Raw genomic sequence first — 27500 nt, 5'->3', positions numbered from 1 at the left:
CAAAGTTAGTGACTTTATACATTATCAGATACTTAAATGTGTTCTAATATTATCATCACTTTACCCACATACATTATACTATTATTATATTAAATACATTATATTATCATCACTTTAATTTTTAGATGCTACTTTTTGCCCCAAAATAAGTACCTTGGTTGAAAAAGTGTTTTAGTGTATCTGTTGGTTTTATAGATATTGAACAAATGAAAAGTATTAATAACAGCTTGAGACTAAATAATAATGACAGTGAATCCATTGAAACACAGATCATCTTTTTGTTTACATTTAGCTAAAAAAGTTACAGTTTTGGATACAATACAATATGTTTTATTTTAGTTAAACTGATAATCATTTATGTTTTACTGTTTCACTGATAACTCATGTTTTCTGCTCTGATTTATAGAACCATTCAACAAGAAGATGAGGATATTATTATTGTTCATAGCAGGTATGTTTGTTAACCTTTATTTATTATTATTATTATTATGTTATTGTTCATAGCAGGTATGTTTGTTAACCTTTATTTATTATTATTATTATATTATTGTTCATAGCAGGTATGTTTGTTAACCTTTATTTATTATTATTATTATATTATTGTTCATAGCAGGTATGTTTGTTAACCTTTATTTATTATTATTATTATATTATTGTTCATAGCAGGTATGTTTGTTAACCTTTATTTATTATTATTATTATATTATTGTTCATAGCAGGTATGTTTGTTAACCTTTATTTATTATTATTATTATATTATTGTTCATAGCAGGTATGTTTGTCATCCTTTATTTCATTTCCTCTACTATGTTGCTTGTAGATCTACAAGCAACTTTCCACCTCTGTAAACTGGCTTGTTAAAATATAAATATTAATTTCATGAAGCTATCTTTGCTGAAGAAATGTGGGTGTAGAGAGGAAAAGGTGTGGACCAAGTATAGAGCCCAGGGAGGGGGGGGGGTGTAGGGACATCTGAAAAAGAAACGTGTAATCCTGAAAATATATATTTTTTAAATGTAGTTTTTTTGTTTTATACATAAATCTTCTCTTTTGGGGGTCCCTGGCACAAAACGTGTTCAGATGGGGGTCCACGGGCCAAATACATATCAGTGTGGGGGTCCTTGACATAGGATTTGAAGTGGTTATATCATATATAACATATATATATATATACCCTATATGTATATATAGTGTATATATATATAGTGGTTATATCATATAGTAATCATGACTGACGTCCATCTTGTGCTTTTTGGATGACATCCAGCCGTGGCTGCTGTGACCTCTGCGACCTCTGTGACCCAGAGTGACCCCTGCTCCGCGGGGGCCTGCTACCCCGCCTCTGGAGACCTCCTCCTGGGGAGGGGCCACCTCCTCCACGCCTCCTCCACCTGCGGTCTGACCGGAGCCCAGGTCTTCTGCACCCCCTACCAACAGGTAGGACCCCTAACCCTGACCCCTAACCCCTGACCCCTTAACCCCTAACCCCTAACCCCTACCAACAGGTAGGACCCCTAACCCTGACCCCTAACCCCTGACCCCTTAACCCCTAACCCCTAACCCCTACCAACAGGTAGGACCCCTAACCCTGACCCCTAACCCCTGACCCCTTAACCCCTAACCCCTAACCCCTACCAACAGGTAGGACCCCTAACCCTGACCCCTAACCCCTGACCCCTTAACCCCTAACCCCTAACCCCTACCAACAGGTAGGACCCCTAACCCTGACCCCTAACCCCTAACCCCTAACCCCTAACCCCTACCAACAGGTAGGACCCCTAACCCCTGACCCCTAACCCCTACCAACAGGTAGAACCCCTAACCCCTAACCCCTGACCCCTAACCCCTACCAACAGGTAGGACCCCTAACCCTGACCCCTAACCCTGACCCCTAACCCCTACCAACATGTAGGACCATAGACATATAAAGGTAGACGCCTCCTTCGGCTCATTGGTATCACGGGGGCCATTTTAGCGTAGGAAAGCTTCCCTGAAGCTTCCGCATGTGTCACAGAAGGGGGCGTTCGGTAGGCCAATCAGAGGCAGGTGGGGGCGGGACAACTAGATTCTGACAGGTCTTAGAAAAGACGGACTGTGATTGGCCAGTAGTCAACGCGCTGTGAGCGCTGTGATTGGCCAGTAGTCACTTTGAGTGTCCGTTTGCCTACGCGAAAATGGCGGCCGCGATACGAGTTGCTCCAACGAACTGCAGAGGCCAATGAGGTATCTAGGTTTCTATATCTATGGGTAGGACCCCTAACCCTGACCCCTAACCCCTAACCCCTAACCCCTACCAACAGGTAGGACGAGGGTACTTTTTGATCCAGCACTACAGCCTACAGGTCTGGGATGTGTTTCTTTTAGCTGTTTCTCAGCTTTCTCTCATCTTGACTGCAGTACATACAGTATGCTATACAGTACTGCAGTACACACACACACACACACACACACACACACACACGCACACACACACACACACACACTTGCATCCCCGCTCCATGCAGAGTGTGCATGGCTCTCTGGGAGGTCATCAAAGGTCAGTCTGACCCGGGCAGGCGGCCGGTTTCTTTACGAAACGTCCCCATGGATATCATCAGTTCATCCAACATGTAGCAACAGTTCATCCAACATCAGTTCATCCAACATGTAGCAACACTGTCCCTGTCTGCCAGAACCTCCATGGAGAAATACTCTGGTAGAGTAATGGAGAAATACTCTGGTAGAGTAATGGAGAAATACTCTGGTAGAGTAATGGAGAAATACTCTGGTACAAATACAAGTCTTTCTCGCTGTGCATCAAAATATACTTTACAGTAATCAAAATAGCCGAAGTATAAAACAGTTTGTGATTGACCTTCAGTAGATTTTATTTAATTTTTATCTCCTTTGAGCAACCAGTTGGCTTCTTAGTTTTTCTCTACCTCACAATTGTACTTGAGTACCTACTGTACTGTAATTGAGTAAATGTACTCAGTGCTCTCTGGCGGTGGTACAGTGTCTGTCTGTCTGAGACACAGAGACACTCTGGACAGCAGCCAAGACAGACAGACAGACAGACAGCATCATAACTGCTGCCTCAGCACACAGAGACCCAGAGACACAGACAGACAGACAGACAGACAGACAGACAGCATCATAACTGCTGCCTCAGCACACAGAGAGACAGACAGACAGACAGACAGACAGACAGACAGATGTTATTTCTGGGGGGTTTTAGGAGGAGATGAAGTTGCAGGAAACGTTGACAGGTCAGAGGTCATGGGTTCTCAGACAGAGCAGAGAGAGAGAGAGAGAGAGAGAGAGAGAGAGAGAGAGAGAGAGAGAGAGAGAGAGAGAGAGAGAGAGAGAGAGAGAGAGAGAGAGATGAGAGAGAGAGAGATGAGAGAGAGAGAGAGAGAGAGAGAGAGAGAGAGAGAAGAGAGAGAGAGAGAGAGAGAGAGAGAGATGAGAGAGAGAGAGAGAGAGAGAGAGAGAGAGAGAGAGAGAGAACGCCTCACATTATCATTGTGATATACTCAGTGGTGGAAAAAGTATTCACATTTTTTACTTAAGTAAAAGTATCAATACTGCAATGTAAGAAGTACTCTGTTACAAGTAAAAGTCCGGAAATCATAATTTACTTGAGTACAAGCACAAAAGTATTGGTCAATCAAAATGTACTTAAAGTACCAATAGTCAAAGTACTCACTATGCAAAATGTCTCATTTGACAAGTTTTCAAATGTTTGAAATGTATACAAATATTTTTGAAAATAGCCGATCTACAAGCGATCTATTTTCACTACAAGCTCACACACAGAGCTTGTAGATCTGTTACTTTAGAACATTAGTGAAAGTATGAGTATGTGGTTAAAGTGGTTAAAGCTTTTATTTGACCGTAGTGAACACAAATCAACATTTACAGAGTGATATTAAGAGTGATTGACCTGTTAGGGCAAAGGTTTTCTTTTACCGCTTTGGCACTAAAAGTCTATTTGCTATTTTGCAAGTTGTGTGTTTTAGATGAAACAATGGACTTTAATCATATTAATGCTGCAGAACCCCTCAGCTGAGAGAGAGAGATGAAGCAGGGACCCCTTAGCTGAGAGAGAGATGAAGCAGGGACCCCTTAGCTGAGAGAGAGATGAAGCAGGGGACCCCTTAACTGAGAGAGAGATGAAGCAGGGACCCCTTAGCTGAGAGACAGATGAAGCAGGGACCCCTTAGAGACAGATGAAGCAGGGACCCCTTAGCTGAGAGAGATGAAGCAGGGACCCCTTAGCTGAGAGACAGATGAAGCGGGGACCCCTTAGAGACAGATGAAGCAGGGACCCCTTAGCTGAGAGAGATGAAGCAGGGACCCCTTAGCTGAGAGACAGATGAAGCAGGGACCCCTTAGCTGAGAGAGATGAAGCAGGGACCCCTTAGCTGAGAGAGATGAAGCAGGGACCCCTTAGCTGAGAGAGAGATGAAGCAGGGACCCCTTAGCTGAGAGAGAGATGAAGCAGGGACCCCTTAGCTGAGAGAGATGAAGCAGGGACCCCTTAGCTGAGAGAGAGATGAAGCAGGGACCCCTTAGCTGAGAGAGAGATGAAGCAGGGACCCCTTAGCTGAGAGAGAGATGAAGCAGGGACCCCTTAGCTGAGAGAGAGATGAAGCAGGGACCCCTTAGCTGACAGAGAGATTAAGCAGGGACCCCTTAGCTGAGAGAGAATGAAGCAGGGACCCCTTAGCTGACAGAGAGATGAAGCAGGGACCCCTTAGCTGAGAGAGAATGAAGCAGGGACCCCCACTACATATTGCATAATGTGCTTCAGAATAAACTTTTTCATAGTAGATTTCATAGATATCTTCATAGATTAGTTTGACAGACAGTGTCATCAGTCATGGTTAATATATTAATGTGTATTTTTCAGACATTAAATGTATGAAAAATATGACCTCTTTAACCCTCAATACTTAGCAAACTTGACCTTTCACTCTGTACTTGGTCCGCTCTTTTTTCCCTCTACACAAACCTCCTGTGCTGAAAATAGCCGATTTACAAGCTCACAACGCATCACAGCGACCATGATGTTTGTATCCTAAGTGTTTGGGTTGCATTGTGTAACCATGGTTACCATGGTTATGTAACCATGGTTACCATGGTTATGTAACCATGGTAACCATGGAACGGAGAGGTAGGGGTGTGGCCAGGTGTGGATTCTGATCAGCTTTCACTCTTTTGCAGCCAGACCGGATGTGACACACACACTCTCGCACGCACACACACACACACACACACACGCACACACGCACGTGCGCGCGGTCACGGTCACGCCTTCCTCTGATTAAACACACAGACCAGTTGGATCTTGTTTGGTTCCATAGTTTCCAGACTTGTCTAGTCGTCACTTTTAGACACAAATGACTGGAATTAATTTCAGTCGTTCTGTTAAAGAAATATTATGGCATCTGATTCCAAACAGCAAAGACATTGTTCATGTATTAAAGTGATGGAACACCATCCAGACACACATGCTAGTTGAACAATGAGTTCATTTCGGCTTAGACTCAGGTATTACTGGTTTGGTTCTTGATTTCCTCCCAAACAGAACCCAGAGGGTTAATTCGGGTGAATGAGAAGTTGAACTAACATCATCCACCAGCTCACCCCGAGGTTGTGTTCTTTCCTCACTCTTGTATATTCTGTTTACTAATGATTGTAGGAGTCAACATGACAACAGACACATTGTTATACTTGCAGATGATTCTGTGATTGTTAGTCTTTTGAGTGATAGTGAGGCCAGTCATGGCCCAGTTGTAGATGAATTTGTTTCTTGTTTTTTTTGATTGATTGATGTACTTTATTTAGTAAGACATGAGAACAACAGTACATGGAAGTACAAATTCACAATACAAGGTCTACTAAACTGGAAGACTCATTAAGCACTGAGCTTGTTTAAGATGAGAACCCCATGCACACAAATCATGATGACATATAAGAGACAGACAGATATACACACTACTATACATATAAGAGACAGACAGATATACACACTACTATACATATAAGTAAATATTTAACTGATCGAACCACAGACCGCCACCCGCAGCCTCCGCTCAGGAAACACCAATAAACTTAAGGAACGGCACACCAACCTCCGCACTATGGGAGACCGAGCATTCTGTGCAGCCGCCCCCCGGCTGTGGAACTCACTCCCAGACCATCTCAGAGCTCCTCAAACTGTGAACACTTTTAAGAGAGCACTAAAAACCTACCATTTTAACAAAGCATTTGGTTAGCTTTTTAAGCCGGTTTTAATAACCCTGTCTCTCCTTTTTAAACTTGTTTTAAACATGTTTTAATCCTGTTTTAGTCTTTTTTATTTTTATTTTTTTTTTTTTTTTTTTTTATTCTTTTGCAAATGGTTTTCGTTATCTGTTTTATTATGTACTGTAGCACTTTGAGGTTTGTTTCAAATGTAAAGTGCAATACAAATAAAATGTATTATTATTATTATTATTAAGAGACAGACAGATATACACACTACTATACATATAAGAGACAGACAGATATACACACTACTATACATATAAGAGACAGACAGATATACACACTACTATACATATAAGAGACAGACAGATATACACACTACTATACATATAAGAGACACACAGATATACACACTACTATACAGAACGTCATACAATCAGCTTACAGGTTACTGGTATGAAGAGTGAAAAATATGTACAAGAGAAGAAAAAGAAAAGGGGGGGGGGGGGTAGGTTAAGACTTAGACAGGGGCCATTTTCGAATTGCAGCCTCCTGAAGGTGTATCTGTAGGGCAATTTTGAAAGTGAGTAGGGTTTTACACTCCTTTACTCCTTTTGTTAGGGCATTCCACAAAGACTAAAGACATGTGCATTGATTTTAGACAATCTCCACCAGCTCCTCAGAGTAGTGTCATAAATGACCAGACAGTGGATTTGGTATTAAACCACTTATACATTTCTCTGCTCCATTATTGACAACCGTCTGAAATTTGATCTCAATACTGAAATGGTGCGTAAGAAAGGTCAGCAGCGCCTCTTCTGTTGAAGGAAGCTAGACACATGTCAGGTGGATGAAGTCACTGATGATTCTGCTCCACAGAGCTTTCATAGAGTCTGTTATTTCATTTGCTGCCATTTGTTGGTATGGAAACCTTGGCGTTAGACAGAGAAATGCCCTTAACGGGGTTGTGAGGGGGGCTAGCAAGACTGTGGGGGTACAATTCAGCTGTCTGAGTCGTATATATGACCAGCAGGTGCTTAAGAAAGCGTCATCTACAGTATTAGGGCAGACAGCTCTCATCCCATAAATCCTGAAGTTTAAAGACCCCTGGTTAAAGGTTAAAGGTTAAATGCCCCTGCGACTAAAAACAATAGGTACAGGTACAGTACCTCTATTGGTGCATCAAGAATGGAAGGAGGAGGAGGTAGATATTATTATCTGGATCTTGTGATCATGTCTAGGTCTATGTTTATGTCTTGTGGATGTTTACTGTGTTTTGGAGTTTCGTATTATTATCTGCTGTAACATAAATTGCCCAGTTTGGGACATAATAAACTTGAACCTGAACTTGAACACACTCTACATCAGCGGCTCTGAAACATCTTCATGTCAACGACCCGCACGTTGATATGCATTTATTGGGTCAACGTTTAGTTCAGAGTTCAGACCAACGACCTTCACTCTGACTAGAAAACATTGACACATGAAGCAGAGAGAGAGTGTGAGGGAGGAGCTATGGAGTGTTGTTGTCAGCTGTATGACAGTATAACTCACACACACACACACACACACACACACACACACACACACACACACACACACACACACACACACACACACACACACACACACACACACACACACACACACACACACACACACACACACACACACACACACACACACACACACACACACACACACACACACGTGACAGTTGACCTCAATGCTGCAGGTCAAGCCATGCAGGGCTGGAAGGTAGCGTATGCTATTTGTAGACTTTGAGGTGTGTGTGTGTGTGTGGGGGGGGGGGGGGGTCTATTTACTGGCCTTTGTATAGATTAAACCACAGTGCATATTACTAGTTACCGTATAAAGCAGGAGAGCAACGGCTTTCAATCTCAAACTGATGGAGAGAGAGAGAGAGAGAGAGAGAGACATTGACCCCATCATGTTGTCACATCCAGAGGGACCCACAGGGCACCCAGCCAGACGCCCTGTGATCTGTCCCCAACAGGGCACCCTGCCAGGCCAGCTGTAACCCCTCTGCCACCCACAGACCAGGGCCACGCCCCCTGTGCCACCCACAGACCAGGGCCACGCCCCCTGTGCAGTGGTGGAAGAAGTACTCAGATATTTTACTTAAGTAAAAGTCTCTTGCCTCTTGAATTGAATTGAATATAATTATTTATTAGTTCTGTTTTCTGCAGAATCTCTTTGAGATGTTCTGAAATTTGAAATTATTCCTCCTTTTCTCTCTCTCCCTCTCTCCCTCTCTCTCTCCCTCTCCCTCTCCCTCTCCCTCTCTCCCTCTCCCCCTCCCTCTCTCCCTCTCTCCCTCTCCCTCTCCCTCTCTCTCTCCCCCTCTCTCCCTCTCTCTCTCTGTCTCCTTCTCCCTCTCTCTCTCCCTCTCTCTCTCTCTCCCTCTCTCCCTCTCTCTCTCTCTCTCTCTCTCTCTCTCTGTGGAAGATGAAGTGTTGTCCATGTGACTCCAGGAACCCGGCTGGTCGGTTGGCCCACACCGTCCAGGATGTTCTGACCCCTACTGGACAGGACCGGTGGTGGCAGTCCAAGAAAGGTGTGTGTGTGTGTGTGTGTGTGTGTGTGTGTGTGTGTGTGTGTGTGTGTGTGTGTGTGTGTGTGTGTGTGTGTGTGTGTGTGTGTGTGTGTGTGTGTGTGTGTGTGTGTGTGTGTGTGTGTGTGTGTGTGTGTGTGTGTGTGTGTGTGTGTGTGTGTGTGTGTCAGTATGTGATCAGCTAACCCACGGTAAACATATATTGTTTGGTATCATTTATATTAAACTTATATATTGTTTGGTATCATTTATATTAAACGTATATATAGTTTGGTATCATTTATATTAAACTTATATATTGTTTGGTATCATTTATATTAAACTATATTGTTTGGTATCATTTATATTAAACTATATTGTTTGGTATCATTTATATTAAACTATATTGTTTGGTATCATTTATATTAAACTTATATATTGTTTGGTATCATTTATATTAAACGTATATATTGTTTGGTATCATTTATATTAAACTTATATATTGTTTGGTATCATTTATATTAAACTATATTGTTTGGTATCATTTATATTAAACTATATTGTTTGGTATCATTTATATTAAACTATATTGTTTGGTATCATTTATATTAAACTATATTGTTTGGTGATATTTAGATGTAAATGCTGTCAGTATCCAGTTGGATCTCCACAACATGTTCCAGTTGGACAACCTGGTGCTGAGTTTTAAGGTATGATAATGATTATAGTACTAATAATAATAATTAATAATAATTATAATTATTATTATTACGGCCAAATATATCTACATAATCCTTTTGAGAACTACTGATTTAGAAAGCATTAGCAGGATGGGCCTCTGGTTAAAATGTATCATTTCATGAATGTATCGACCAGGTCCATCATGTATACGAGAGACGTTCCTCCCACTACCCCTGAGTCACAACGTTATATTTTGTATTGTAATTCCCATAGATAAATATTAGATTGCGTCATAAGAAAATGTGTTCCAAAAATAAACCAACCACCCCAGCGATTATGTCAGGCATGTGGCTCGTTTATGATATTGAGTTACACCCAGGATTATAGCGCCCTCTAGCGACATGATGTCAGACTTCTGTGCTCTAGAGTTTTGTGTTATTGTTAAAACGTAACCCCTCATGTTGTCTCTACAGGGTCCTCGTCCTGACGCTCTGGTCATAGAGAGGACGCTGGATGACGGCACAACCTGGCAACCCGCCCTATACCTGGCAACCCACTGCAGCTCCTCCTTCCCTGGCGTTCCCACTGCTCCGCCTCGAACCCTGGACCAGACCTACTGCAGAACTCTGCCCCCTGCTGGACACAACCCCTACATGGACCACATGGTAAGACCCTCTCTCACTGTCTGTCAGACTGGCAACATATCACCTCAATACACACATATATACACACATATATACACATCTATACACACATATATACACACATATATACACATATATACACACATATATACACATCTATACACATATATACACATATACACATCTATACACATATATACACACACATATATACACACATATATACACATATATACACACATATATACACATCTATACACATATATACACACACATATATACGCACATATATACATATATACACACATCTATAAACATATATACAATATCATCTCAATACATATCTCTGTTGTCAATATCGCCTCAATTCAAAATATGAATATCTGTTGTTGAATATCTTTCAGGTCCAGTTCAGCCCCCTCCATCAGTACTCTAATGTAAACGGTCCCAAGGAACAGAAGATCCAAGGTTGGTCACCATTTCTTCCAAATTAAATGATTTATCATAATTGCTAAATGAAACCGTTTGGTTTTCCAGCTGAAGTTCAAACAGTAAATGTGTCAGATTAGTAAACTGCTGCAGCTGATAACATTAACACATTCCATGCCAGAGTTTAATATCATAATGTACTCACCAGTGCCAGCAATTTATTTTTTATTTTTTGTTTTTTTCACCTCGCCACAGACCTCGCCAAATACCTTATGATCGTGCGTTAAAGTGTTTGTAGACACACAGGGTAGCTGTGTGAGTGGCCCAGAGAAGAAATTTTCAATCGGCGACATTCCATTTTGCAGTAGTCGCAGTTTCTAAAAAACGTTTTAAACAGCGTTCGGCGCGGAGAAAAACAACACCGAGATAATGGCCATTTAGCGGAAGCTTTAGAGCGGCGGCGGATGGGAACGAAAATCTTCGATTGACATTCATTTCCGTTTCCGGGTGTGCTACAATGAAATGTGTCACTGCGAGAGAAAAAAAAAACAAAAAAACACTTCGCGTAGATCTACGCGACTGGCACGCTGCGCTGTTATTTAGGTTTGCGTAGAACTACGCGATTGGCACGCGATGTGTTAAAGGTAAGTGATATGTTTTTGGTATTTATTTATTTTATGTTAAAAAGGTTGATATTGTGATAGTAGTCATTGCTACAGAGCGTTTGTTCGGTCACAGGGGTCTCTCCAGCTCTTTGACATTGATTGACATGGTATGATTGACATGATGACTGACATGGTATCCACAGAGGTGGGGGCCGTGACGGGGCTGAGGGTGAGGCTGACAGAGCTGGGGGCGGTGCCCAGGCTGGCGGGCCGCGCCCTCAGTAAGTTCTACGCTGTGAGGGAGATGAGAGTGATGGGCAGCTGTCTGTGCCACGGACACGCCCACCGATGCCTGCCCGACGCCTCTGCCAACACCCAGGTAAGGCTCAGTATCAGCTGTTAGAGGAAGATGATGTCTGCCTGTACTGGCAGTGTTTAGGTATTAATGTACTTACATAAATACATATTTCATATGTGTGTGTGTGTGTGTGTAGGTGGGCCCTCAGTGTGCGTGTCAACACAACACGGCCGGTGTGAACTGTGAGCGCTGTGCTGACCTCTACAACGACCTGCCCTGGAGAGCGGCCGAGGGACACAACACACACACATGCAAACGTAAGCTTTATGCACACACACACACACACACACACACACACACACACACACACACACACACACACACACACACACACACACACACACACACACACACACACACACACACACACACACACACACCAAAATGGACCCTTAAGGCTTCCATTTGTACACTCCCAGAGTTATGGGTGGTCCACAGTTATGGGTGGTCCACAGTTATGGGTGGTCCTTCTTTGCACGCATTCACACACAGAGGTTCTTCTCCAAAGGCGCGCACACAAACATAAGCTGTACCCCAACGCACAATTATTATAACCTTTGGTGTGTGTGTGTGTGTGTGTGTGTGTGTGTGTGTGTGTGTGTGTGTGTGTGTGTGTGTGTGTGTGTGTGTGTGTGTGTGTGTGTGTGTGTGTGTGTGTGTGTGTGTGTGTGTGTGTGTGTGTGTGTGTGTGTGTGTGTGTGTGTGTGTGTGTGTGTGTGTGTGTGTGTTTGTTTTGCTTTCTAAACATGGTAACTCTGTCTCCTCTCCTCAGGTTGCGAGTGCAACAACCACGCCGTGCGCTGCCGGTTGGACCGGCCTCGGTTCGAGTCCACGGGCAGCGGGGGGGTGTGTGAGGGGTGTGGCCACAACACCGCGGGGGTCCGCTGTGAGCGCTGCGCCCCGGGGTACCGACCCAACCCCCACAGCGCCATGGACACGCCCACAGCATGTATACGTGAACGTGAGTGAGAGAGTTTACTTTATAGTCTATGGCTTTAAAAGACGTATCCGAGTCTCGTAGAAAGGGGGGGGGTGGGGGGGGGGCGGTTGAACGTTGGCTGTTTTCGCCATCTGGTGGAAAACCACTGAAAACTAATCTCGTCATTGGCAGCCAAAGAGTTAACATGGCCTAGCAGGTCAACCTACGGTGGGTGGGTGGCTGGACGGTGGCTGGACGTCACAAACGTAACCTGCTCCGAGCACACTGTCCCCTAGACAGTGTCTAGGGGACAGTGTAGAGAGGACAGTGTCTAGGGGACAGTGTCTAGGGGACAGTGTAGAGAGGACAGTGTCTAGGGGACAGTGTCTAGGGGACAGTGTAGAGAGGACAGTGTCTAGGGGACAGTGTCTAGGGGACAGTGTAGAGAGGACAGTGTCTAGGGGACAGTGTAGATAGGACAGTGTCTAGGGGACAGTGTCTAGGGGACAGTGTCTAGGGGACAGTGAATGATGTTATATTGTGTTCATAAAAGATGTCCTTGTAGTGTGGAGGGGACAGTGTCTAGGGGACAGTGTAGAGAAGACAGTGTCTAGGGGACAGTGTCTAGGGGACAGTGTCTAGGGGACAGTGTAGAGAGGACAGTGTCTAGGGTACAGTGTAGAGAGGACAGTGTGTAGGGGTCAGTGTCTAGGGGACGGTGTAGAGAGGACAGTGTCTAGGGGACAGTGTAGAGAGGACAGTGTCTAGGGGACAGTGTCTAGGGGACGGTGTCTAGGGGACAGTGTCTAGGGGACGGTGTAGAGAGGACAGTGTCTAGGGGACGGTGTAGAGAGGACAGTGTCTAGGGGACGGTGTAGAGAGGACAGTGTCTAGGGGACGGTGTAGAGAGGACAGTGTCTAGGGGACAGTGTAGAGAGGACAGTGTCTAGGGGACGGTGTAGAGAGGACAGTGTCTAGAGGACAGTGTCTAGGGGACAGTGTAGAGAGGACAGTGTCTAGGGGACGGTGTAGAGAGGACAGTGTCTAGGGGACAGTGTAGAGAGGACAGTGTCTAGGGGACGGTGTAGAGAGGACAGTGTCTAGGGGACGGTGTAGAGAGGACAGTGTCTAGGGGACAGTGTAGAGAGGACAGTGTCTAGAGGACAGTGTCTAGGGGACAGTGTCTAGAGGACAGTGTCTAGGGGACAGTGTAGAGAGGACAGTGTCTAGGGGACAGTGTAGAGAGGACAGTGTAGAGAGGACAGTGTAGAGAGGACAGTGTAGAGAGGACAGTGTCTAGGGGACAGTGTCTAGAGGACAGTGTCTAGGGGACAGTGTAGAGAGGACAGTGTAGAGAGGACAGTGTCTAGGGGACAGTGTCTAGGGGACAGTGTCTAGGGGACAGTGTAGAGAGGACAGTGTCTAGAGGACAGTGTCTAGAGGACAGTGTCTAGAGGACAGTGTCTAGAGGACAGTGTCTAGGGGACAGTGTAGAGAGGACAGTGTAGAGAGGACAGTGTCTAGAGGACAGTGTCTAGGGGACAGTGTCTAGGGGACAGTGTCTAGGGGACAGTGTAGAGAGGACAGTGTAGAGAGGACAGTGTCTAGGGGACAGTGTCTAGAGGACAGTGTCTAGGGGACAGTGTAGAGAGGACAGTGTCTAGGGGACAGTGTCTAGGGGACAGTGTCTAGGGGACAGTGTAGAGAGGACAGTGTAGAGAGGACAGTGTCTAGGGGACAGTGTCTAGAGGACAGTGTCTAGGGGACAGTGTAGAGAGGACAGTGTCTAGGGGACAGTGTCTAGGGGACAGTGTCTAGAGGACAGTGTCTAGGGGACAGTGTAGAGAGGACAGTGTAGAGAGGACAGTGTAGAGAGGACAGTGTCTAGAGGACAGTGTCTAGGGGACAGTGTCTAGAGGACAGTGTCTAGGGGACAGTGTAGAGAGGACAGTGTCTAGAGGACAGTGTCTAGGGGACAGTGTCTAGGGGACAGTGTCTAGGGGACAGTGTAGAGAGAACAGTGTAGAGAGGACAGTGTCTAGAGGACAGTGTCTAGGGGACAGTGTAGAGAGGACAGTGTAGAGAGGACAGTGTCTAGGGGACAGTGTCTAGGGGACAGTGTCTAGGGGACAGTGTAGAGAGGACAGTGTAGAGAGGACAGTGTCTAGAGGACAGTGTCTAGAGGACAGTGTCTAGAGGACAGTGTCTAGGGGACAGTGTCTAGAGGACAGTGTCTAGGGGACAGTGTATCAGGACAGTGTCTAGAGGACAGTGTCTAGAGGACAGTGTAGAGAGGACAGTGTCTAGGGGACAGTGTCTAGGGGACAGTGTCTAGGGGACAGTGTCTAGGGGACAGTGTCTAGAGGACAGTGTAGAGAGGACAGTGTCTAGGGGACAGTGTAGAGAGGACAGTGTCTAGAGGACAGTGTCTAGAGGACAGTGTCTAGAAGACAGTGTCTAGAGGACAGTGTAGAGAGGACAGTGTCTAGGGGACAGTGTAGAGAGGACAGTGTCTAGGGGACAGTGTCTAGGGGACAGTGTCTAGGGGACAGTGTAGAGAGGACAGTGTCTAGGGGACAGTGTCTAGAGGACAGTGTCTAGGGGACAGTGTCTAGGGGACAGTGTAGAGAGGACAGTGTCTAGGGGACAGTGTCTAGGGGACAGTGTAGAGAGGACAGTGTCTAGAGGACAGTGTCTAGGGGACAGTGTAGAGAGGACAGTGTCTAGGGGACAGTGTAGAGAAGACAGTGTCTAGGGGACAGTGTCTAGGGGACAGTGTCTAGGGGACAGTGTAGAGAGGACAGTGTCTAGGGGACAGTGTCTAGGGGACAGTGTAGAGAGGACAGTGTCTAGGGGACAGTGTCTAGGGGACAGTGTAGAGAGGACAGTGTCTAGAGGACAGTGTCTAGGGGACAGTGTAGAGAGGACAGTGTCTAGGGGACAGTGTAGAGAAGACAGTGTCTAGGGGACAGTGTCTAGGGGACAGTGTAGAGAGGACAGTGTCTAGGGGACAGTGTCTAGAGGACAGTGTCTAGGGGACAGTGTAGAGAGGACAGTGTCTACGGGACAGTGTCTAGAGGACAGTGTCTAGGGGACAGTGTCTAGGGGACAGTGTAGAGAGGACAGTGTCTAGGGGACAGTGTCTAGGGGACAGTGTCTAGGGATAGAGGACAGTGTAGAGAGGACAGTGTCTAGGGGACAGTGTCTAGGGGACAGTGTCTAGGGGACAGTGTCTAGGGATAGAGGACAGTGTAGAGAGGACAGTGTCTAGGGGACAGTGTAGAGAGGACAGTGTCTAGGGGACAGTGTCTAGAGGACAGTGTCTAGGGGACAGTGTCTAGGGGACAGTGTCTAGGGGACAGTGTCTAGGGGACAGTGTCTAGAGGACAGTGTCTAGGGGACAGTGTCTAGGGGACAGTGTCTAGAGGACAGTGTCTAGCGGACAGTGTCTAGGGGACAGTGTCTAGAGGACAGTGTCTAGAGGACAGTGTCTAGGGGACAGTGTCTAGAGGACAGTGTCTAGGGGACAGTGTCTAGGGGACAGTGTCTAGGGGACAGTGTCTAGAGGACAGTGTCTAGAGGACAGTGTCTAGGGGACAGTGTCTAGGGGACAGTGTCTAGGGGACAGTGTCTAGGGGACAGTGTCTAGAGGACAGTGTCTAGGGGACAGTGTCTAGGGGACAGTGTCTAGAGGACAGTGTCTAGGGGACAGTGTCTAGGGGACAGTGTCTAGGGGACAGTGTCTAGGGGACAGTGTAGAGAGGACAGTGTCTAGGGGACAGTGTCTAGGGGACAGTGTAGAGAGGACAGTGTCTAGAGGACAGTGTCTAGGGGACAGTGTAGAGAGGACAGTGTCTAGGGGACAGTGTAGAGAAGACAGTGTCTAGGGGACAGTGTCTAGGGGACAGTGTAGAGAGGACAGTGTCTAGGGGACAGTGTCTAGAGGACAGTGTCTAGGGGACAGTGTAGAGAGGACAGTGTCTACGGGACAGTGTCTAGAGGACAGTGTCTAGGGGACAGTGTCTAGGGGACAGTGTAGAGAGGACAGTGTCTAGGGGACAGTGTCTAGGGGACAGTGTCTAGGGATAGAGGACAGTGTAGAGAGGACAGTGTCTAGGGGACAGTGTAGAGAGGACAGTGTCTAGGGGACAGTGTCTAGAGGACAGTGTCTAGGGGACAGTGTCTAGGGGACAGTGTCTAGGGGACAGTGTCTAGGGGACAGTGTCTAGAGGACAGTGTCTAGGGGACAGTGTCTAGGGGACAGTGTCTAGAGGACAGTGTCTAGCGGACAGTGTCTAGGGGACAGTGTCTAGAGGACAGTGTCTAGAGGACAGTGTCTAGGGGACAGTGTCTAGAGGACAGTGTCTAGGGGACAGTGTCTAGGGGACAGTGTCTAGGGGACAGTGTCTAGAGGACAGTGTCTAGAGGACAGTGTCTAGGGGACAGTGTCTAGGGGACAGTGTCTAGGGGACAGTGTCTAGGGGACAGTGTCTAGGGGACAGTGTCTAGAGGACAGTGTCTAGGGGACAGTGTCTAGGGGACAGTGTCTAGAGGACAGTGTCTAGGGGACAGTGTCTAGGGGACAGTGTCTAGAGGACAGTGTCTAGGGGACAGTGTCTAGGGGACAGTGTCTAGGGGACAGTGAATGATGTTATATTGTGTTCATACAGGATGTCCTTGCAGTGTGGAGGGGACAGTGGACGGGGGACGGTGTGAGGACAGCACAGGCAGGTGTCGGTGCAAGACCAACGTGGAGGGTCCCCACTGTGACGTCTGTAAGAGGGGCTTCTACGGCCTGGCTGTGTCCAACCCCCTGGGCTGTTCTAGTGAGTCACCTTTCACCTTTAACCTTTAACCTTATTCTGACACTCTGTACACAAAGCTTTATATTCTTTTATGTATTTGATCAGTGGTTCCCAAACCTTTCAGCTCGACCCAAAAGATCAATTTGGTCTCTCTCTCTCTCTCTCTCTCTCTCTCTCTCTCTCTCTCTCTCTCTCTCTCTCTCTCTCTCTCTCTCTCTCTCTCTCTCTCTTGTTTTCCATAGTGTTAATGCTCTCTCTCTCTCTCTCTCTCTCTCTCTCTCTCTCTCTCTCTCTCTCTCTCTCTCTCTCTTGTTTTCCATAGTGTTAATGCTCTCTCTCTCTCTCTCTCTCTCTCTCTCTCTCTCTCAGAGTGTTCCTGTTCTCCAGACGGCTCCAGGTCGGCTGTCTGTGACCCGGCGAGCGGCCAGTGTCCCTGCCACGCCCACTTCCAGGGCCTGACCTGTGACCTCTGTTCCCATGGTTACTGGAAGCCGTCCCTGGCCCCCGGCTGTGAGCGCTGCGGCTGTGACTCCGCCCACTCCCTCAGCCAATCCTGTGACCAGGTACTGTGACCTCACTATGACCCCGCCCACTGTAACCCCCGCCCACTTTGACCCCGCCCACTCCCTCAGTCACTCCTGTGACCAGGTACCATGTTCACACCCACCCCACCCCTCCCCCCCAGAGCGGGGGTGGGGAATTAATGCTATTGGTTGTGTAGCTTGTCAATCAAATCATCACAAGGTAGCCACGCCCCTCCTACAGCATACCCTACTTTATCATCAATTTAAAAATAAATGGGAGAATAATTTACCTAAACGCGTATCATGGTGATTGAAATAAGACTTTAAACTAGCGACTGGAAGCATATACCCTACCACCAGACATCACTCCCTACCCTCCTTCAAAACGTATGTAAAAACATCCTGTAATCTCAATGTAAAAACATTTCATAATCTCAATGTAAAAACATTTCATAATCTCAATGTAAACATTTCATAATCTCAATGTAAAAACATTTCATAATCTCAATGTAAACATTTCATAATCTCAATGTAAACATTTCATAATCTCAATGTAAAAACATTTCATAATCTCAATGTAAAAACATTTCATAATCTCAATGTAAAAACATTTCATAATCTCAATGTAAACATTTCATAATCTCAATGTAAACATTTCATAATCTCAATGTAAAAACATTTCATAATCTCAATGTAAACATTTCATAATCTCAATGTAAACATTTCATAATCTCACTGTAAAAACATTTCATAATCTCAATGTAAACATTTCATAATCTCACTGTAAAAACATTTCATAATCTCAATGTAAAAACATTTCATAATCTCAATGTAAACATTTCATAATCTCACTGTAAAAACATTTCATGAGGCGCAGTTTATGGAGCTAGTTCAGGCCAGGCAACTCAAGGGATTGGGCTAACCGATCAGGTGACTAAGTCACATGCACTCTTCTCCTGGTCGGTGAGTTATAAGTAATGCTCTGCCTACCTGTTCAGTCTGGTTGCGCTCTTCTGCTGCTCTGACGTGCGACGCTGCTGCTGCTGCTGCTCTGCTGCCGAGATCCTGCCGGATCTGCTGCCCTTGCTTGCTCCCTCTGCTGCTGCCCATGAATAGTCTCATATTGTTCCTTGGTTGATGGCTATTGGCGTGCTGCCATTGTCCATGCTGCGCTAATCATAGCTACTCAGCTGTGTGCTACTGGTTCTAAAACGTGGTATTACTTTCTTTACTTAAGTTAAAAAATCGCTTGCTAAACGCTCAGCTCAAAAGCAGTAGCGTTCGTCATTGATCGATCTCAGTATGGTCAACTAGAAAGTGTAGAAATAGAGTAACGACACGCTTGATCCCGCCGCAAACGGGCTCCTGGGGTATAGTTCCAAACATCGGGACTGCCTGCCTCATTGAGATAGACGGAGCACTTCCGCATTCCATTCTTACAATGGGAGTCGACGCTAGTGTCAGAACTCTCTTTATGGCACTGGGGTAACGGTAGTTCACCAACAGTGTTGCTTAAGTTTCTGTTTCCTTATCGTAGCAACGATGGGCTTGGGGTTCTGTTATGGTCCCCAGTTTAGCGTGTATTTGTTCAAAGTAGTTCACTTTATCTCAAGATTGGGTTTCTAGACCTAGTTGCTTGCTTCTCTCTCAAAAGATGACATCACCGATCTATCGTTCACAGAGGAACGGATGCGCGCGATATGGCTGGTAAGGGCTACTGCCATGATAGATAGAGAGAGAGGGCATGGCGTCACTTTGTGAGTCGCTTTGCTTGTTCTGGCTCTAATGTTCAGATTAATATCTTTATGTAGGCTACTGGTTAAAACACGGATATGCTCAGTTGGCTGCATCTTGCTTAATTTATAGTTATTGTATTCATGGATAGTTCAGTGGCTTTAGACGGTACTCTTATTCTGAAGAGCTCGTCCACCGGATGTTGTTTGAGGCTTATAGTTGATGACCGAACACTTCTCTAACCATGCGAAGGAGAGAGGGGAAGCTAACTTGTGAGTAGTGTTCAAGAAGTAGTTGCACTGCAGTTTAAATGTTAATGCTGCTAGAATTCATTGAAATTAGTTATCTCTCGTGTAGCTGTCTGGCATCTATTTGCAGAGTAGGAAAACTCACTGTTCATGTTGATGCTAAAGTTGCAGCACTAAATTGCTGCCATCATCTCAATGTTCATGTTAGTGCTGAAGTTGCTGTACTAAATTGTACTAGATTGCTGCCATCAACACGATGGTCTCCATTATGCTAAAGCTCTCACTGCATGCTTCTACTGTTCAGATTATGCTAGTCGTTCTTCAACTGCTACTAACTGACTGCTGATCATGATTAGGCTAAAACTGCTGACATTGTTTCTGCAGTCAATGCATGCTACTCATACTAGTGCCATCATGATGATCATGCTAATTATATTGACTGCATTCCTAGGCTACTGCATTAATGCTACTCATTCTGCAATTGCTGGCAAAATGTCTGCTAATCATGATTATGCTAATGATGTGGACTACATTGCTACCACTGCTATAATCGACTAATGCTGCTAGTACTAAAAATTGCTGCAAAAGTGCCGATCATGAACATGCTAAGTTACTACTAGTGCTATGGCCACTACCTCATTAATACTGCATTCATCTACCTCACATTTAGCAATTGAAAGCAATATCACGCAAAGTCATTTATCAGCATTTATTGATATTCTGCATTGTGCTTCTTTTTCCATGTCCGGCTTAATGCATGGTGATGGGATGCCTAATGCCGATGGGGATGAGTGCTGTTCACCTTGGATACTGGGGAAGTCAGGTTTGCAGGCCTCGTGTCTTCAACAGTGACAGTGTCAGTGTCCAATCATGTAGCAGTTCAATTGCTCTAATATGTGGTGGAGGTAAAGTAGGCCGTTTCATATTACGATGAAATAATCAAATGAACTTGCAGTGCAGATTAGACGTTATTGGTTGCATTTCTACCGTTGTTATGCTCTTGTATTGCTAAATTACACTTGTTAAGGATCAGGATGAGCTAAAGGGATTCTCATTTTGCTGCATACACTTGGATAAGAGATGGTAGAGACGTTGTAGCACAGGCTAACACAGTACGTTTGCTTCTTGTAGAAGCTTTAGATTGTCGTAGCACAGCATGTTTGCTTATGTGGAAGCTTTAGATGTTTGTAGCACAGGCTAGCTCAGCATGTTTGCTTCTATGTGGAAGATTAGATTGTTGTAGCACAGGCTAGCACAGCATGTTTTGCCTATGTGGAGGCGAATTGTTTAGCACAAGCTATCACAGCATGTGTTGCTTCTTATGTGGATAGCTCTGGATTGTTCGTAGCATAGGCTAGCACAGCATGTTTTGCTTCCCACGTGGGAGCTCGGATTGTCGTAGCACAAGCTAATTCAGTTGTTTTGCTTCCTATGTGGAAGCTTGGATGGTCGGTAGCATAAGCTAAACACAGCATGTTTTACTTCCCATGCGTAAAGCTATCAAATTGATTGTAGCACAAGCTAACTCAGCATGGCTTGCTTATGGGGATAGCTCTGGATTGTGGTAGCACAAGCTATCATGGCATGCTTGCTTCCATGTGGAAGGTATATGGTACAGTATATAGAAAAGTTGGTTGCCAAGTGATGTTGTCATGTTATGAGCAACAAGCTTACAGAAGTAAAGTATTGCAACAGGATAGATGGTGGGGCTTTAGTAGAGTCAAGATATCAGTCATTTGTCAATGTTGGCTGGTGCGCACCAATCCGCGAAATATCTCGCAGGACGGTTAAAGAGGGACTCCGATCCTGGCTGCTCCTGTTATCAATAGTTACACTATGTTGATGGGCTCTTTGCTTTTCTCATGCTTATCAAAAGCTGGGTGACTGGAAGTCTTTGTCCCCGTTAAAAGGCGCTGCTTTATCCGCCAGATTGGGATGCTCACGGCATATTTGGCACCACATCACGGTGTGTTCATCACTGGTGACGAGTGTTGCAGCGCAACCAGCAGCTTGCGGTGTGCAACTGACTGTGTCAGGATTGAGGCCACACTCGCGCATTGGCGTGCAGCATGCGTCCCCACACATCCACAGTGAAGCACACACTTTTCACTGTGGATGTGTGAGTGGCTTCAGGAAGTAAATTCCTGTCCCAGCGGTCTATAACGGCGTCATCTCGTCCAGGGTGGCTTACCATGGTAATTGCAAGAATAATTCTGCTCTGGTTCTAGATTCCAGGTTGAACTACCTACGCTCTTGGCGGCTCTGTGAGCTCTCAAGGCAGCGTGAGAGAGCTGCTCGAGATGTGGGCTTCTCAGTGTTCTCAGCATTATGCTGCAGCATCTACTGTGCGGGCCAGCACAAGGCTCTCAAGGCAGCGTTGAGAGAACTGCTTGAGATGTGGGCTTCTCAATGTCTTCTCGGCTCCTATGCTGCATCATCTACTGAGCTGCCTAGCCTCGCTGCTAAACTCTGCTAAATCAATTCTGCCAACCCTCTGGCGTCTGGCTCTGTTGGGCCGATTCAGACTTGCAACAGATGGCATTTCGTGCTAAATCTATTAGGCTATGGATGGAGAGGGATATCGGCGTTAGTTAATATTATTCACATGTCACATGTCTAATAATCTGCGTCAAGCTCTGCAAGCTATAATTTAAGCTTGTATACCATATTCTTTCTGCATCAACCGCTATGATGCTAATTGCTAACATGCTGCCACATGGCGCTTAACCCATTTAGACCAAGGCCGATTTAAAAAATAAATGGCAACATGATACGTCATAGGATGGCCGGGCTAATCCAGGATTGCAATAACATTGTGTTTGTCTCTCCATCTGTAGGCCTAAACTTGAACTGGTTCACTGCAAAGCTGCGAGAGATCTGCTCAAGCTACGGGCTTTCTCCATCCTCCGTATTGGTGTAGCTACACCTGCAGCGCTGCTTGTCTTCTGCTTCTCTAAATCTATGGGGCGATGGTCCTCAGGAGCTTACGTAGATATTGGTTAATAAGGATGACATTCTGCAGGCAAAAATCTCATGAGTGAGTGCTCTCGCTTCTATCGCTAATTCAATAAATGCTGCTTGAGCATTATTGACGCTTTAATTACAACTCGGGTGGATTGCTGGGGATTTAGTTTAGTGGTCATGGTGCTAAAAAATGTTGGTTTATTTATAGCGCTAAAAAATGTTGGGCTTTCCTTGGTAGCGCTAAAAAAAAAAAAAAAAATGTTGGGCTTTCTATGGCAGCGTTAAAAAATGTTGGGTTTCTATGGCAGCGTTAAAAAATATTGGGTTTCTATGGCAGTGTTAAAAAATGTTGGGTTTCTATGGCAGCGTTAAAAAAGATTTGGGTTTCTATGGCAGCGTTAAAAAATGTTGGGTTTTCTATGGCAGCGTTAAAAAATGTTGGGTTTCTATGGCAGCGTTAAAAAAGATTGGGTTTTCTATGGCAGCGTTAAAAAATGTTGGGTTTTCTATGGCAGCGTTAAAAAAATGTTGGGTTTTTCTATGGCTATGCAGTCAGGCTAATATATTATATATATAGTACTGATTCAGATGTTAAGTAAAGATGGCACGTCTTTACACACATAGTCAGTACACTTTATTTATTATGGATGATAAACAATAGTTATCATTCATCATAGGATGACTTTTTATATATATATATGTGTATATATATATATATAGCAGATTTCTTTGAAAAAGAAATAAATATAGAATGTCCTCTTCGAATCCGAGTTGGTGCGGCACAGCGTGGACGCCATATTAGGATACCGTCTAGGACTCCTGAATTCAGGGATCAGCGGGTACCTGGATTCATCAGGCTCGCTGAACACATGGATGCATGCTGCATTTGCAAGTTAAACTTAAAAAATTAAATGAGAGGAACACTATCATGTTAGTAAGAAACAAGTCATGGAGCTCCACCATTCTCACAGATGGTTGGTCCGGCGTCAGGCCCTGTGCTCTCAAGCCGTTTTGGGGGTTCTTGCTGTTTTGGGGGTTTAATTCATTCCCTGTAAATGCTAATTGGCATGTAACATTCATTAAAATGTTATCCTTACAGGGAATGAATGGATTCAGAGGCCTGACGCCAAACTATGCTTCCTCTTGTTTCTATACCATGCTCAAGCTTGCTAAATATATATTGCTAATAAATATATATTCTAATCCAATCTAAGAGTTGTCTGACTGAAATGAGGCGCAGTTTATGGAGCTAGTTCAGGCCAGGCAACTCAAGGGATTGGGCTAACCGATCAGGTGACTAAGTCACATGCACTCTTCTCCTGGTCGGTGAGTTATAAGTAATGCTCTGCCTACCTGTTCAGTCTGGTTGCGCTCTTCTGCTGCTCTGACGTGCGACGCTGCTGCTGCTGCTGCTCTGCTGCCGAGATCCTGCCGGATCTGCTGCCCTTGCTTGCTCCCTCTGCTGCTGCCCATGAAAGTCATCCCACCCGCCTCCCCGGCATCCACCTGTAGGCTCTGTTTCTAGATCCCCTTGGGGGTTTAATTCATTCCCTGTAAATGCTAATTGGCATGTAACATTCATTAAAATGTTATCCTTACAGGGAATGAATGGATTCAGAGGCCTGACGCCAAACTATGCTTCCTCTTGTTTCTATACCATGCTCAAGCTTGCTAAATATATATTGCTAATAAATATATATTCTAATCCAATCTAAGAGTTGTCTGACTGAAATAATCTCAATGTAAACATTTCATAATCTCAATGTAAAAACATTTCATAATCTCAATGTAAAAACATTTCATAATCTCAATGTAAAAACATTTCATAATCTCAATGTAAACATTTCATAATCTCAATGTAAACATTTCATAATCTCAATGTAAAAACATTTCATAATCTCAATGTAAAAACATTTCATAATCTCAATGTAAACATTTCATAATCTCAATGTAAAAACATTTCATAATCTCAATGTAAAAACATTTCATAATCTCAATGTAAACATTTCATAATCTCAATGTAAACATTTCATAATCTCAATGTAAAAACATTTCATAATCTCAATGTAAAAACATTTCATAATCTCAATGTAAACATTTCATAATCTCAATGTAAAAACATTTCATAATCTCAATGTAAAAACATTTCATAATCTCAATGTAAACATTTCATAATCTCAATGTAAACATTTCATAATCTCAATGTAAAAACATTTCATAATCTCAATGTAAACATTTCATAATCTCAATGTAAACATTTCATAATCTCAATGTAAACATTTCATAATCTCAATGTAAAAACATTTCATAATCTCAATGTAAACATTTCATAATCTCAATGTAAACATTTCATAATCTCAATGTAAACATTTCATAATCTCAATGTAAAAACATTTCATAATCTCAATGTAAACATTTCATAATCTCAATGTAAACATTTCATAATCTCAATGTAAACATTTCATAATCTCAATGTAAAAACATTTCATAATCTCAATGTAAACATTTCATAATCTCAATGTAAAAACATTTCATAATCTCAATGTAAAAACATTTCATAATCTCAATGTAAAAACATTTCATAATCTCAAGGTAAAAACATTTCATAATCTCAATGTAAACATTTCATAATCTCAATGTAAAAACATTTCATAATCTCAATGTAAACATTTCATAATCTCAATGTAAAAACATTTCATAATCTCAAGGTAAAAACATTTCATTATCTCAATGTAAAAACATTTCATAATCTCAAGGTAAAAACATTTCATAATCTCAATGTAAACATTTCATAATCTCAATGTAAAAACATTTCATAATCTCACTTGTATAGTATTACGAAGTAGGTCATTAATTTACGAAAAAACATAACAAAGTTGAAGAGATACGATGTATCTGCCCGAGTGTGGTTGTTGTTGTTAACTAAATGAATAAACTCTGGTCTCCTGTCCTGCAGCTGATTGGTCAGTGTGGTTGCAGACCAGGGTTCGGAGGTCGTACTTGTACTGAATGTCCAGACAACACGTACGGAGACCCTCGCACCGGATGTCTGCGTAAGTTAACTGACCCTCGTCTATCAATCTCTTTGAACTCATGACACTTGATCTATTATGAGACACAAAGTGTCCCGTCTAAATAAACAAATAAAGTAAACTTTATCCACTTTGTCTTTACCTTCGGCAGCGTGCCAGTGTGACCCGCAGGCTCCGCCCCTCAGGGCTGCGACCGGACCACGGGGGCGTGTCTGTGCCGCCCGGGCGTGGCGGGGGCGCGCTGCAACGCCTGCAGCAGGGGGCGCTGTGACCTGTTCCCCCTCTGCGAGGCCTGTCCCTCATGCTTCAACACGCTGGACAGACAGATCCACAACCTCTCCCTGAGCCTGGAGACCCTGGCCTCCCTACGGGGGGGGTCCCCACGGAGGGGGTCCCTACGGGCGGAGACCTGAGGCTCCGCATCAACGCCCTGGAGGCCCGTCTGAGCCTGCTGCGAGACTCTGTGTCTCTGTCTTCTTCTTCTCCTGGCTCTGTCAGGAGGATCAGCCAGGCTCTGTCTCATCTCAACACACTGAGGTGAGTTTAGGTTATAGAGGTTTATATAGATAAATAGATTTGTTTTTACTAACATTTTTATCCCACGATTTTGTAACCCCATTTTTTTTACACCCAGTGCTAATTGTCTATGTAATCCTGGGCACTACATTCCCTCTGCCAACCTAGGGAGCCCAGGGCCGAGCTCATGCCTCCTTCAATGCATGAGAGCCAACTGACCTTCTTGTCACCTGACACAGGGGGGGAGTTTCCCTAGCCTGGTAAACCCCCCTCCCTCCGGAAAACTCATTTCCATTTGTTTCAGGAAGGAGTCTGGCCTGAGCCCCTGTATGGGGCAAATTGGGAGCTGGGCTGGATTAGTACCGATGACTGACAACCCCTTCAGCCAATCGGCAGTTCCTTCTCCCCAGAACCAGGGCAGGGGGACTTCTGAAAGGGCCATGCCGAAAATAGGTTGCTTTATTCGGATACATGCGTGTCACTGCCCGCCCCTGCATGGTTCTCTGAATTTGTACTTTTAAATAGGCTCTGTCATGATGAATTGACCACATATATGAAGTTAAACACGTTATTCCAACCAGTTCCTGTCCCCTCCATCAGGCGCCCCGGCTGACCAGGGGGAGGCAGTATAGAGACCAGGATTACTGCATGTTTTTGTGAGGGTATTATCTCTAGGGGACACGGGGAGAACATGCAAACTCCACACAGAGAGTGTGGAGTTTCTGCCGGGTTCACGCGGGGAACCCGGGTTCGAATCCGGGTATGGGACATAAAACCTATGCATTCAAGCATAAGGTCTTCAACAGGGGGTCCGGGACCCCCTAAGGGGTCCTCAGAGTTACTGCAGGAGGGGCCTCCAAATCTTTGTGTGATAGGATGTTCTTTATTTTTTTACATTAAAGGAGAAAACCGGACATTTTAAGTGTTATCTTTGATGTGTCGTTACTCACCTACCGACGTAGAAAGTGGCGTTGATTTTTTCCAGCGATTCCCCTGTCGTCATTTTTTCGACCCCCTCCGTTGGCATAATGGGAGCGCGTGGCTAAGGGAAATTCGTCTATTATAACCGATGCACAGTCAAGTTTACTAACTATCAAGGGTTTAAGTGGTTAGAGATCACAGTTCAACACGAGGTCTGTAAAGAGGATTTTAAACCAAGAAAGAACTATGGCTTGTTTCCATTGGGGTCCTTTGTACTCAATTCATAGAAACGTTTAATGACACACTGTCATCTGATTAGCTGACCTTCTATT

General features: G+C 44.6%; 1 protein-coding gene across 1 annotated transcript in view; it reads left to right on the top strand.

The window, feature by feature from the left end:
- Positions 1-27500, top strand: part of lamb3 (laminin subunit beta 3) — a 42542-nt gene that overhangs the window by 760 nt on the left and 14282 nt on the right. The window contains 16 exon segments of the mRNA XM_080425027.1: positions 407-451; positions 1268-1437; positions 8698-8812; positions 9425-9498; positions 9943-10134; positions 10518-10581; positions 11351-11526; positions 11642-11762; positions 12278-12466; positions 17095-17250; positions 17599-17792; positions 25656-25752; positions 25883-25897; positions 25900-26143; positions 26230-26268; positions 26552-26574. Of these exon segments, the coding sequence (XP_080281153.1) occupies positions 424-451; positions 1268-1437; positions 8698-8812; positions 9425-9498; positions 9943-10134; positions 10518-10581; positions 11351-11526; positions 11642-11762; positions 12278-12466; positions 17095-17250; positions 17599-17792; positions 25656-25752; positions 25883-25897; positions 25900-26143; positions 26230-26268; positions 26552-26574 (1897 nt within the window). The 5' untranslated portion in view covers positions 407-423.

Source organism: Gymnoscopelus braueri (assembly GCF_963280865.1).
Source record: "Gymnoscopelus braueri genome assembly, chromosome: 3".
Lineage (NCBI taxonomy): Eukaryota > Metazoa > Chordata > Actinopteri > Myctophiformes > Myctophidae > Gymnoscopelus > Gymnoscopelus braueri.
The sequence above is the reverse complement of the archived record's forward strand: the minus strand, read 5'-3'. Positions and strand labels throughout refer to the sequence as shown.